The sequence below is a fragment of the Hemitrygon akajei genome, chromosome 6 (assembly GCF_048418815.1).
Source record: "Hemitrygon akajei chromosome 6, sHemAka1.3, whole genome shotgun sequence".
Lineage (NCBI taxonomy): Eukaryota > Metazoa > Chordata > Chondrichthyes > Myliobatiformes > Dasyatidae > Hemitrygon > Hemitrygon akajei.
In genome coordinates this window covers 116352744-116367460 of record NC_133129.1, presented here as the reverse complement: position 1 = coordinate 116367460, position 14717 = coordinate 116352744, and the positions used below count along the sequence as shown (strand labels likewise).

Below are 14717 nucleotides of genomic sequence, written 5' to 3'. Positions count from 1 at the left end.
TCCTAGTCCTGATACTCCTGTACCTCTTCCCTGATGGTAGTGGGTCAAAGAGATTATGGGATGGGTGGTAGGGATCAACAATACTTTGAGCCATTCATATACAAAACCTCTGGCAAATGGGGGTGTGGAGGGGGGGGGGAGAGCCCAGTGACACTCTCAGTGGGCAAATGGGGATGTGGGGAGTAGGGAGAGCCTGGTGATTCTCAGTGGGTAAATGGGGGTGTGGGGAGAGAGCCCAGTGACCCTCTCAGTGGGCAAATGGGGATGTGGGGAGTAGGGAGAGCCTGGTGATTCTCAGTGGGTAAATGGGGGTGTGGGGAGAGAGCCCAGTGACCCTCTCAGTGGGTAAATGGGGGTGTGGAGGTGGGGGGGGGAGAGAGACCGGTGACCCTGTCAGTGGGCAAATGGGGGTGTGGGGGAAGAGCCCGGTGATCCTCTCTGTCGGTTTTTATGACTGATGCCATGCAGTTTCTGTACTGGACAACAATGCAGCCAGACAGGACACTTTGGTGCTCCTGTAGAATATCAGAATGGGAGTGGAAGCCTTGCATGCTTCAACCGCCTCAGAAAAAGTGCAGATGCTGCTGTGCCTTCTTTACTAATGAGGAGCTGTGGGTGCAAGTTAGATCGTCCGTTATGTGCTCTCACTCTCTCCATAGCAGAGCCACTGACGTGCAATGGGGAGTGGTTGACTTGCACCTTGATATATTATACAATATTATACCATAACCTCTTGCTCAAGAAGTCACACTCCATTAGCCAGGTGTCTGAAATTAGACAGTGGATGGGAGCAGTTTATTCTCATATTATCCTCTCAACAGAGGAAGAAGGACGTCCTACCCCGAACAGTCCATCAGTCCCTTTTTTGTAATATACCCTTTTTATTTTCAATAACTTCTTCTACCAATTGGTCCAGAGATCCACGACCATACATCTGTTAAGCTAAACTTTACAAGGATACTTCCATTTTCCTTAGGAATGGAAAAAAGGACTGCATAAAAACTGGCAGAAAGATAACTTATCTGTTTCATATTTTGACATGTGATAAAAGATGACCACATGGAAACACCCAAGTTCAGACCACTGGCACCTTCTAGATCTTCGTGATCCAGGATGTGCTGGCAAAATCAGCATCTACTGCCCACTCCTAATTGTCCCTTAGAAGTGATGATTACTGCTGTCATTCAGTGTCGTTTTGGGAGATGCAATATTTAGAACCAGCAGTAATTAATGAAGAAAAGACAATTAGTGTGCAATTTAGTGTGCAAATTGAAGGGGGGGGGTGTAAAAGTGGTGACAGTAGTGTGCACCTTCAACCCACTGCCCTCCTTGGTGATAGATGCCGCATACCTGGAAAAGTGTGCCTGGAGTGCATTTTCTAAATAGTATTCCACACTGACTGAGGGAATGAATCCTCAGTGGCCCGAGTCCCTTGTCCATTCATCCCTCCCCACTAATTTCCCTCCAGGCACTTATTGCTGCAATTGGCCAAAGTGCTACACCTGCCCATACACCTCTGCCCTCAATTCTATTCAAGACCCCAGGCAGTCCTTCCAGGTGAGGGAATCTGTCTATTGTGTCTGGTGCTCCTGATGTGGCCTGTTCAAAACTGGGGACCGTTTTGTCAAGCAACCCTACATCATCCACAAGTGGGACTTCCCAGTGCCCAAACATTTTAATTCCCATTCCGACATGTCAGTCTCACCTTGGCCTCCTCTTGTGCCAAGATGAGCTTACCCTTTAAATAGAGGAGCAATACCCTGTATTCCATCTGGGTAGCCTCCAACCTGATGACATGAATATTGATTTTTCCTTCTGGTAAAAAAGATTCCTGTCCTCTCCACCTTCTACCACACTCTGACCTTTACCTCCTCACACCTGCCTATTACTATCCTCCTGGGTGCCCTCCTCCTTCCCTTTCTCCTATAGTCCACTCTCATCTATTAGATTCATTCTTCTCCAGTCCTAAACCTTTCCCACCCAGCTGGTTTCACCTATCACCTTCCATTTAGCCTCCTTCCCCTCCCCCAGCCTTTTTATTCTGGCATCTTCCTTTAGTCCTGATGAAGGGGCTTGGCTGTAACATCATAAAATGATGTTTGGGTCCATAAAATGTCATCGCGGAAAAAATGGGGTCACTAAATCAGGGTTCAAGAAAATCAGCGTTCAAACTGACCCAATGTTGACCTAACATTCTAAAACACCCCTATTTTCACCCTATTTTTTCCACATTTTTTGTATGTTTATCTTCTGGCAAGTAAATTACCTTTGAATTAAAGAATTCCGCAAATACATTGTTGTTGTTACTGTAGAAATTAAAACAAATTAATTTTTAGTAAAGCTTTTTAATACATAAAACAAATAAAAACATTCAAGAATATTAGCAATCATCATTTAGTTTATCTCTTAAAAAAGTGATCCCGTAATGGCGTTTAAACCGGGTTAGCCATCCATTGCTAGCTTTGAACTGTGAGGTTTCTCCGTTGATCTGTTTGTCAAACTTCTTGGCTTGAACTTTGAGAATAGGACTGGAAATTGGAAGGCCTTCTGAGTGAACTTGAACGAACCACTCGTACAGGGAGTCATCGAGGCTGACACCTTTGGCTGTCTTCAGGTGTCTGGCTTTAGGTCCTGCTTCTTCTTCAACTTTGCAAATCAACGCACAAAACTTTTCTTTGTGAGATTTCCAGCCACGAAGTGTTGATTCCGGTACCCTGAGGTCTCCTGCAACCTGAGTTTGACTTTTAGTCTTGATGGCGTCAAGTCTGTGAAGCTTATCTCTCACAGAAAAAGATTTTCTTTTTCTAGCAGTTTGTTCCATTTTGAGCAAAAAAAGGTCCAATGACTCACACAAAACGCTGGTGGAACGCAGCAGGTCAGGCAGCATCTGGTCGAGACCCTTCATCAGGACTAACGGAAAAAAGAGATAGTAAGAGATTTAAAAGTGGGAGGGAGAAGGGGAGATCTGAAATGATAGAAGACAAGAGGGGGAGGGATGAAGCCAAGAGCTGGAAAGTTGATTGGCAAAAGGGATACAGAGTTGGAGAAGGGGGAGTATGGATGGACATGGAGTCCAATGACTCATCGTGTTATATCCAAATTTGCATTAAATTGGGGCGCGTAAAATCGGGGTTTCACTGTATCTTTTCATTTCCATAGATGCTGCCTGACCTGACAGCTTCTGTCACTTTGCTGATTATCAAGATTAGTTAGCCGTGGAGATCCCAGAGACGGCAGAAGCTGGAATCTGGTGCAGCTTTAGGAGATCTAGGCCTCATATGGAGCCAGTGATCATTAATGGAGAATGTGTGGAGCAGGTTAAGACCTACAAGTATCTGGGAGTACAGTTAGACGAGAAGCTAGACTGGACTGCCAACACAGATGCCTTGTGCAGGAAGGCACAGAGTCGACTGTACTTCCTTAGAAGGTTGGCGTCATTCAATGTCTGTAGTGAGATGCTGAAGATGTTCTATAGGTCAGTTGTGGAGAGCGCCCTCTTCTTTGTGGTGGCATGTTGGGGAAGAAGCATTAAGAAGAGGGACGCCTCACGTCTTAATAAGCTGGTAAGGAAGGCGGGCTCTGTCGTGGACAAAGTACTGGAGAGTTTAACATCGGTAGCTGAGCGAAGGGCGCTGAGTAGGCTACGGTCAATTATGGATAACTCTGAACATCCTCTACATAGCACCATCCAGAGACAGAGAAGCAGTTTCAGCGACAGATTACTATCGATGCAATGCTCCTCAGACAGGATGAAGAGGTCAATACTCCCCAATGCCATTAGGCTTTACAATTCTACCGCCAGGACTTAAGAACTTTTTAAAAGCTATTATTAATGCTTTTTGAGATAGTGATTTAGATGCATATCATATTTTTTACTGAGTTAAGTATTGTATGTAATTAGTTTTGCTACAACAAGTGTATGGGACATTGGAAAAAAGTTGAATTTCCCCATGGGGATGAATAAAGTATCTATCTATCTATCTATCAATCAATCTGCCGGAGGAACTCTGTGGATCAAGCATTTGTGGGAGAAAAAAAACTGTCTATAGTTGGAACCGTGCATCAGGACTGAGGGTGAAGAGACGAGATGCCAGTAACAGGAGAAGGGATGTAGTGAGCAATCAATCACCTCAGACTCCTTTTTATACTGGACATCATGCCTCTCTGCCCTCAATCCCAATGCAACACAAAAAGTCAACAATTCCTTTCCCTCTACAGATTTTCATCAACCTGTTAGGTGCCTCCAGCAAATCGATTGCTGTTCCAGTTCTTAGCTATATTGGATTTGTCCAGTTCTAGGAGAACAGGGCATACCTGGACAATCATCAACATTGTTAGTAGATGCCATATATTATACTCAAACAGCTTATTTAGAGGAACAGCTGGTTCTGGTATACAGGTCTTCAGTACTAAGATGAGATGTTGTCTGGTTCAATGGAGTTAACATTGGGCCCCATATCTAAGATAGGATGTGCTGGCATTGGAGAGGGCCCAGAGGACATTTATGAGAATGATTCTGGGAATTGAAGACTTAACATACGAGGAGCATTTGATGGCTCTGGGCCTGTACTTACTGGAGTGGTGGGGGTTGGGGGAAAGGGGAAATGAGGGGAATATAATTGAAACCTACTGAATATTGAAAGACTGAAGCAGAATGGACCAGAAGAGGACATTTATAATAGTGGGAGAGTCTAGTACTAGAGGGCACAGCCTCTGAATAGGATATCCCTTTAGAACAGAGATGAGGAGAAATTTTAGCAGCCAGAGGATGGTGAAACTGGTATTCATTGCCACAAATGGCAATGGAGGCCAAGTCATTGGATATATTTTAAGCAGAGGTTGATAAATCAGGGCGTCAAAGATTATGGGGAGAAGGTAGGAATATGGGATTGAGGTGGAAAATAAATCAGCTATGATCAACTGGCAGAGCAGATTTAATGCCTGAATGGTCTAATTCTGCTCCCGTGTCTTATGGTCTTTACTGAATCCGGTTCTCTCAGTTATTTCCTCAAAAGTTATGATGCAGCTGATTGGCTGGATCAAGTCAAGGTGTGCACACACTTGGTACTTCTGGGTGAACACGGTCATTAATGTTTCAGCTCTTCGGTATATTCATGTGTGGGCCCTGCTATCACTGAAGATGGGGCACTCTTGAAGCCTTCCTTCTGTTGGGTATCTAAATTATTCACAATTCCTGTCTGGATGTGGCAAGACTGCAGAGCTTTGATCCAATCTATTGGTTGTGAGTTTTCTCAGCCCCTATTGCCCACTGTTTAGTACAAACTTAGTCTTGCGTTGTAGGTCTGTTTAACTGGCGTCATCGTTCCTCTCTGTAGATACTGTCTGACCTGCTGTTTTGTGTGTGTTGCTCTGGATTACAAGCCTATCAAATTTAAATAGCTGTGGCATTACAGTATCCACTGCTAAGAGTCAGGACCTGATGGACACTTGCATCATTAGAGTAGCAAATGTCACTGTCACCTACGGGTCAAATCATCAGTTTGTATGGTCTATCAGAAAGGGTTCCAATACAACACACACAGCAAACACCCAAATTAAATAACATTCCTGTTCCAAAATCTGAAGAAACATAAGGGACTACAACAAAGCTTGGCCAAAGGACTTGCAAATGATAACAATGTCCCTAAAAACAGACATCCACAAGGAATGCACTGAGCCCTTAAGCTCCTTTTAACATTGGTCGGAAGATAACAATTGGCTGGTCTAAGAAATTATCCGAGGAAAAGACAATTTAATTTGGTCTTCTCCTGCTGGCAAAACAACCTGAACCTTTGCAAATCAAGTTATATGCACAAAAACAATTTAAGGCACACACAAAAATGTTCATTCAAAATCAAGATCAAAGTCAAGTGACATTTTGCCGCGATGTCATGCCAGTGCCTTTATTGCTACTAAGGTTGGGATCTTGTAGTTAAATGCACTTATGATCCCAGGGCAGTATCTCTTTCAAGGACAACTATCTCATCAAAACATAAGGGAAAGTACTTCACGAAGTTCCTAATCAGGAGTAATAACACCAAACAAAATGATTTATCCATATCTCCTTCTCCTGGACAGCTTGGTCATATCAATGAGATAATCGATCTGGATGGTTTTCGCCAGAGGACAGCTTTTGATCAGTAAATGGTTAATATCTGGAATCATGCAGAGATTCTGACCTGAGGAATCTGAGTAACACTACCATCTGTTTGGCTCTCTCATTGATCTCCAAGCTTTTATCCTGTTAAATGCAAGGTTTTGCAGTGGCTGCTGCTCAAGTTAGGCTGCTCTCAAAAGTTCATCATTTACACAGAGTAGTGAGTACCTGGACCACTGCCTGGAGTGGTGCTAAAGGCCAATATAATAGGGACTTTTAAAAGACTCTTGGATAGACACATGGATGTAAGAAAAAAAATGGCAGGGGTTGTGGCTGTGTGGGAGGGAATGTTTCAATTGATCATGGAGTGGGCTTATATAGGTTGGCATAACATCATGGACTAAAGGGCCTGTTTTGTGCCTTACTGTTTTATGTTCTCTTCTAATCATATGACTGTTTCAACTCTGGTGCTGAAGTGGTTTGTTATCGCCACAAACATTAAAAAAAATTGTTGTGCAACCAATCCTGTTCCTCATCTGTGACTGACTCCCCACCCCACCTACTGTGCAAGGTAGGGGTGACCTTCATACCAGATGTAGAGGGAGACTTTTCAATCCATCCACCTGCATGCCAAGTACAAGAGGCCAAAGTTCATTAAAATAAAGGTTGCTGAAAACTGTGCCATTCTAACATACACAAAGACAACATGCTGAGCAGCAGAAACTTCAAACATCATGGACATATCAATACTGAAGAGAAAAAGGTATTATATCACCAAATTACTCCACTACCATGCATCATGAATGATCTCCAAGTACTGGGGCATGTGGAGAAACTGCTAACGAAGATAGCTTCTTTTCCCAAATACTAGCAGGTAACAAAAACATTGACAGAAATTGGAACAGTAGCTTTGGCACCACCACTATCAATTGATAAGACCACAGAAATGCCAGCATCCTGCCTGAAGCAAACACCAGCATAGGTATCAAACACCAACCGGGCTTGGCTGCCACAGCAGCGTAGGGGTTAGCATGACATTATTACAACTCAGGGCATCAGAGTTCAATTCTTACATCCTCTGTAAGCAGGTTTGTACGTTCCTGCCCATGTGTGCTCCGGTTTTCTTCCACAGCCCAAAGTTGCACCACTCAGTAGGGTCATTTGCTGGGGTTAAAATGGATGGGTTGCTAGGTGGCATGGCTCGGTGGCCTGGAAGGGACTGTTCTGCACCCTATCTCTCAACATTTTGAATACATCGAATGAGCACTACCTAAACAATTCTATATCCAGATCTCAGTGAAAGCCAAAACAAAGCTCACAAAGTTTCACACCAACAAAACTGCCACTGAAAATGTGGTAATTGTAGACAATTGTATCAGTCCGATCTCTCCACCCTCTGCCTCACACTTGAGACTCAAAGAGGTGGCTGTCAGCCAGTACAGCTCAGCCCACAACTTTAACCAGGGAACAAACTGGGTGAAGACCATCATTGTGACTCCAGATCAGTTGCAAGCTCTGTTATTACACTGTATCCAAATGCTTCCAACAATCAGGAAATAGGGATGCAGAGAATAACTTGCTGGCTATGCATTATGGACGTTTCTCTGCCAGCACAACACACATTGATCTGTACAGCAGTTGGAAATTGCATTCCTAACTTTCAGCTATTTACATTTCATCTACTCTGCCCACCTCCAGTTAACAGAGCAATCTAGAATGACTCACCGCTGAGTACATGATTAATTTGAGACTTGGCATGGGAGTAGACTCATTTATTGCCTGATTAATATTTTGCAGAATTCGTTTGAGAAGAACACCTGGAAGAAGAAAAAAGAATAAGACAGAGGACAAAAAAGACCAACTGCAGCTCAGCTTAGGAGTTCATAATTTAAGGTTATTGGGTAGATAATTGCAAAAGTGGGAACATCATTATGCGGACAGATCAGTAAGGGAATAACCAGATCAGTAAGGGAATAACCAGCGTGGGACAGAGCCTTCCAGCCCAATGAGCACATCACCCAGCAACTCAGCTATTTAACCCTACCCTAATCATAGAACAATTTACAATGACCAACTCAACTACTAATTGATATGTTGGAGGAAACTGGGGCAGTCAGAAGAAACCTGTGCAGTCACTGGGCACACATACAAACTCCTTACAGACGGCACTGGAATCGAACTCCAAACTCTGGTGTCTCGAGCTGTAATAGTGTTGCACTAACCACTATGCTACCACGGCACCCCTTAACTCCCCATCTGTCTATTGCCAGTTGCAACACTGTGAGACCAACAAAACTCAACGAGCTGCCTGGTATCATCCCAGTGAACATCAGGATAGCTGAAAAGCCCCTCATTTCCTATTCATTACCCTCTCCCACATATTTTTTTCTGCCCCATACATTTTCCCCTAATCAATTTCCACATCAACCTATCAGCACCTCTTCCCCCTCATCTGGATTTGGGCGGGGGGGGGGGTGTCCCTAATCCCTTCTCAGTCCAGTTTCATCTATCACCTACCAGCCTGTCTCACCCGACTCTCGCACTTCTACATAATACTACTGTCCCTCAATACTCAGTCCTGAGTCAGGATCTCAACCTAAAATGCTTGGCTTACAACTCTCATCTGGATGTAACAACCAGAGCTAGGAGCTCAATCAAGAATCAGCTCTGGCCCCATTGGATAGAAGCACTTGCATAGAGAGTAAATAGGGAAATGGAACTCCTATAAATTACACAGGAGGCAAATACTTGAGTCAAATCCTGACACCATTGTTTCCTTTAGAGCAGGAATTCCCAACATAAGAAATAGGAGCAGGAGTGGGCCATCCGGCCCATCATGCCTGCCCTGCCATTCAATAAGATCATGGCTGATCTGTCCGTAAACTCAGCTCCATCTACTTGCCTTTTCTCCATAACCCTCAATTCCCTTACTATGTAAAAACCTATCTAACTGTATCTCAAATATATTTATTGAAGAGAAGAAGCCTCAACTGCTTCCCTGGGCAGAGAATTCCACAGATTCACCACTCTCTGGCAAAAACAGTTTCTCCTCATCTCCATCCTAAATCTTTTCTCCTGAATCCTGAGGCAATGTCCGCTAGTTCTAGTCTCACCTACCAATGGAAACAACATTCCTACTTCTATCTTATCTATCCCTTTCAAAATATTGTATGTTTCTATAAGATCCCCTCTCATTCTTCTGAACTCTAGAGAGTATAGCCCCAGGCAACTCAATCTCTCCTCATAGGTTAACCCCTTCATCTCTGGAATCAACCTCACTGCCTCCAAAGCCAGTAGATCCTTCAAGTATGGAGACAGAACTGCACACAGTACTCCAGGTGCGGCCTCACCAGTACCCTGTACAGTTGCAGTGTGACCTCCCTGCTCTTGAATGCAATCCCTCTAGCAATGAAGGCCACATTCTATTTGCCTTCTTAATAACCTGTTGTACGGGCAAGCCAACTTTTTGTGATTCATGCACAAGCACTCCCAAGACCCTTTGCACAACAGCATGCTACAATCTTCCACCACTTAAATAATAATCTGCTCTTCTATTATTCCTTCCAAAGTGGATGATCTCATATTTACCAACATTGTATTCCATCTACCAGACCTTGGCCCACTCACTTAACCTATCTGTATCCCTCTGCAGACTCTCCACATCCTCCGTACAATTTGCTTTTCCACTCAGTTTAGTGTCATCAGCAAATTTTGCTACACTACACTCAGTCCCCCCTTTCAAACCATCAATGTAAATGGTAAACAGCTGCAGGCCCAGCACCGACCCCTGCTGCACCCCACTCACCGCAGACTGCCAACCAGAGAAACACCCATTTATACCAACTCTCTGCCTTCTATTGGTTAGCCAATCCACTATCCATGCCAATACACTTCCTCCGACTCCATGCATCCGTATCTTATTTATAAGTCTCTTTTATCAAACACCTTCTGGGAATCTGAGTACACGACATCCACCTGCTCCCCTCTATCCACTGCACTCATTATGCCCTCAAAAGAACTCCAGTAAGTTTGTCAAGCAGGACCTGCCCTTTCGGAATCCATGCTGAGTCCGTCTAATGGAACCACTCCTTTCCAAATGTTTTGCTATTTCTTCCTTAATGACAGCTTCAAGCATTTTCCTGACTACAGATGTTAAGCTAACTGGCCTATAGTTGCCCGTCTTTTGCCTACATCGTTTTTTAAAAAAGTGGCGTGACATTTGCTGTCTTCCAATCCGCCAGGACCTGCCCAGAGTCTAGAGAGTTTTGATAAATAATTACCAATGCATCTACTATAACCTCTGCCAATTCCTTCAGCACCCTGGGATGCATCCCATCAGGACCAGGGGACTTACCTACCTTCAGACCCTCTAGTTTGCTCATCACTATCTCTTTAGTGACAGTGATTTTATCGAGGTCCTCACTTCCCATTTCGTCCATAACCGGGGGGGGGGTTCCTATGGACTCCTTGGCTAATGGTAAGCATAAAGAAGGTCCTGATCCACAACTTTAGAGAGAACTCTTTAAGTTTTCTCCCAAATAACCACCTGTGTTATTAGCTGTTGGATTACCGTTCTATCCTTTTGATTGCAAGTTCAGACAATATCTCCCATTTATTCTCCACCTATAGCCTTTAATATGCTTTCATTCAGCAACATTCCTTAGATCATAAACGTGTATTGTTTGCCATTGTATTCCATGGTTATCCCTGTCAAAGTAACCCATTTGCTATGCAAGGTATTGACCAGATTTTCACCAGCACAGATAACTCCACTCACATATACATGACGATCATTAGACAAATACTAGACTTGTCTCTACAAATCAAAACCAAATACTTTTGTGTGTCTGCAATTGACACGGCAAGTAACGAGCATGACTCTGCAGTGACCTGGCGCAGTTGACAGACAGCTATCCCAATACAGGGGATCATATCCACATCAACAAATATTATTGCCAACATGCCAGTTGACCAATATTCAGTGGAGTGAGTTGCATTTCATTAAAGCTTCTTCCCAATGCCTCAGTAAACCCAATCCCTGCAGCCTCTAACCTTCCTCTTCTATACCCATGGAAATGCATTTTCTTTTTAATTCTTGCAACTCAGTCCCAGTCTTCTTAAAAATTTAGAAACTTATTTCAGCACCACTTTGTGACTTGAGAAAAGTTAGAGAGCAAATTAATCAGGGTGAGAGATCCAGGCGGAGGAGATCAGTTTGCTTCCTGTTTGTTAGGGAAAGAAGTCAGAAGCTGCTGAACACTTTCACATCTCCCACACTGCTGTCTGAGGATCGTTGATACAAGTGCGTTGGCTGGCAGTGGGTGGGCAGAATGCTGGGTACATGTCAGAAACAAGGAATCTCCAGTTATGTAACTGCATCAACTTCCCCCTTCCATCGCGCACGACACTCCAAACACACACTCACCCCCTTGCAGCCTCGATTTCTCTTGTGTCTTGTGAAGTTGAAAGAGTATTTCCATGCCAAAGTCATTCAGTTCTCCCATACGAGTGATCACCTCATGCGTAGCCCAGGAAGGCAATGTGAAATTGTGAGTTTTCTGCCAAAGTAGGATTAAAATACAATGAAGTGCATGTATTAGAGGTGAGCTTTCAAATGTATCTGCTAATCCATAAGATCTGCTTTTAATAGTGAATTATTTGTGAATAGTATTATTGCAAACCTAAGCAAAAGGAACAGATGAGAGGTCCTGAAAGGTAAAAGTGGGAAGGGAAAGAGGAGGTTGAAAAAGATACGTATTTGGATGCAAGATGTGTAAACCCCATATGCTGGGTGGCTGTAATTATCTCACTCATTTAGCTCAGAACTTTAATGAGTGATGGCCAGAGGTTGGTGTCAGGTCAGTTGTCAAGGTCACCGTAAGCAACAAAATCTACAGCGTGCCCTTGGGGCAACTGAGATACTGTTGTGGAGTCAACCTTCATTTCCTCAATGTAAGCAGCTTCCTGCCACAGGCTGGTGAGACAAACAGCATGCACAGACACAATACACACCTCACAAAATAGAGTGTCGTAAACCTTCCATTCATTCTGCATCGTCACATTCATCTTGGTGTTACTGGATACCATGTTCAGAAAATCCTAGATGGGATCAATGATGAAATGTCAGAAATTGCAGCAATCCATTGTTTAGAGATGGGGAGGGGGACCTCAGAGTGGTCACAGTTATATTTTGTTTCATTCATGCAAAATGTTGCTAAGAGGATCAACATTAAAACTCACTTCACAAGAGGGAGATCACAGAGAGGATCAGTTAGCTCACCCATCAATAAGCTGATCCATATACCTAGTCAACATACTGACCCAGACTCAAAAGCCTCCGAAAAATGCTAACATTTCCTTGATTCTGTGAGGAATTAAGAACTACCCCAGGTCAGTCAAGAGGGAACTAGTTACTAGGTCAGTCAGTACTGAATAGGAAACCAAAGGAAGGTACAAAGACAGTCTATCGGAAACTGGAGGGAACCAGAACAGAAGTTAAGATCAGTCCAGTCAGAATCATAAACAACAAAGCTTTTGAAGAGTGGGTTGACGCTTTCCTGAAAATGGCTTCCTCCAGTATTTGGCCTTTGTTTCCAAATTGCTCACAACTCGTGAATTGAGAAAGTAAATTTGCGCACATACAAAATTATACAAAAAGCCAAGCAGCCACACTGTAGTAATGGTGATGTAATAGGTGTGGCAACAAATCGAAAGCTTTCCTTGAAGAGCTTGCTCCCAGTTAGATCAGACACTGGCAATAAGCAAAATACCAGTAAGTGTCAGAAAGCCCTTCATCATACAGGTGAGATGCTCTTGGAAGGAGAACAGCAGCCATTCATGTATGTACAATAGGATCCTTTATTAGTTGCTTCTTTCATTGGGATTTGTCCTGTGTATTCAGGATCAGCACTGTCCTTCGCCAAACATGCTAGAATCAGATTGTTTAATCATTGGCTTTGATGACATGAAGTGTGTTGTTTTGCAGCAGTACAATGCAAAAATCACAAAATTAATAGTGACAAAATAAACAATGCAAAAAAGGAATAGTGAGGTAGCGTTCATGGACTGTTCAGAAAACTGATGGGGATGAGATGGAATCACTGAGACTCCAGGCTCCAGTTTTATCCCTCTGATTGAGGTGCCAACTCCTGAAGATATCATCAGCACTTAAATGCGAGGTGCTCACACAACTCACACCTCAGGAATGCGTACAACTACTTACAGCCAATTCAACTTAAATTTGGAAGCAAGATTACTTTGAGAATAGGAATATTAATATAGGAAGGATTCACTGAGCTGTATTAGGTGCAGAAAAGATTCCTAAGACGTTACTGGAATTGGGCTGGAATTGAAGCCATTTTATATATATGTGTGAATAGGCTGGGATTTGCTCCCCACCCCCTCCCCCAGAGGTAGGAGGCTGAGGGATAACATTTAGAATTGTATAAAACTATGAAGGGCAGAGATAAAGTAGATTTGTCAGTCATTTTCTTAGGGTAGGGAAGTTTAAAAGTAGAAGGCATAGGTTTAAGACCAGAGAGAATGATTTGAAAAGGATTTGAGGGACAACTTTTTCCACATGGAGCAAGATGTGAATAAGAGTGTGCTGCCAGAGAAAGTGGCAGAGATGGGTACTATTACAAATTTTAAAATGCATTTTGCAGGTACATGGATAGGAAGGTTTAGAAAGGCATGGGCTCATCACAGCCAAATGGGACTAGTTCAGGAAGATAATTAGGAAGCCAAAGAGCCCAACACTTTCATTCTGACATAACTGTCTTGTTGTACAATTCAAATGCAATTCAATGCAAGAAACATAGTGGCTGTTTTGTGCACAGTAACCTCCCTAAAACAGCAGTGCAATCATAAACATCCGGTTTTAGTAACATGGGTATAAACAACAATTCAAGAACTTTAGACGTACCCTCCTGCTTTTTGAAATAACACAGTTGTCTACGCTCATTTACTGGGGTGAGATTAGGAGGAGGCGGCTGGCACGTGCACAGACTTGACTAAGACTGGATCAAAACTCAAAGTAAAATTTATCAGAGTACATACATGTCACCACATGTAACCATGACATTCTTTTTCTGTTAGTATTCTCAACAAATCTATAGAAGAGTAACTGTAAACAGGATCAATGAAAGAGCACGAGCATAGAAGACAAACTGTGCAAATGTAAATATTAATAAATAGCAATAAATAACAAGAGCATGAAATAAGATAATAAGAGTCCTTAAAGTGAGATCATTGGTTGTGGGAACGAGTGTAGTTTTGTTCAAGAGTCTGATGGCTGAGGGGTAGTAACTATTCTTGAACCTGGTGCTGAGTCCTGAGGCTCTTGTACCTCCCACCTGATAGCAGCAGCAAGAAAAGAGCATGGCCTGGGTGGTGAGGATCCTTTGAGTCCTGCTGAAGGGTCTCCACAACCTACAATTTTCAAGCACCCTGCAACTTGTGTTCTCAGTTTTATTTTTTTACTTCATTTTTTAAAAAAGAAGAAACTTCTGATACTTTCTGATAACTATTCACAGGAAGTGGATAATTATTCATAGTGTAGGAGTGGAGAGACAATTAAAAGGAGTACTGGAGGAGTTTATACTCACAGTTGGGAGGAGAT

At 43.1% G+C, this 14717-nt stretch overlaps 1 protein-coding gene across 3 annotated transcripts in view; it reads right to left on the bottom strand.

Moving 5' to 3' along the window:
• Positions 1-14717, bottom strand: part of LOC140729396 (prostatic acid phosphatase-like) — a 63564-nt gene that overhangs the window by 23557 nt on the left and 25290 nt on the right. Inside the window, exons 6-8 of one of the 3 annotated variants that reach the window (XM_073049086.1) lie at positions 12110-12196; positions 11523-11655; positions 7823-7914 (exon numbers count right to left, since the gene is read on the bottom strand). In XM_073049086.1, coding sequence (XP_072905187.1) covers positions 7823-7914; positions 11523-11655; positions 12110-12196 — 312 coding nt within the window. Of the gene's footprint in view, positions 1-2275; positions 2911-7822; positions 7915-11522; positions 11656-12109; positions 12197-14717 lie in introns of those variants that run through there. The other 2 variants (XM_073049087.1, XM_073049085.1) reach the window with 2 other exon arrangements.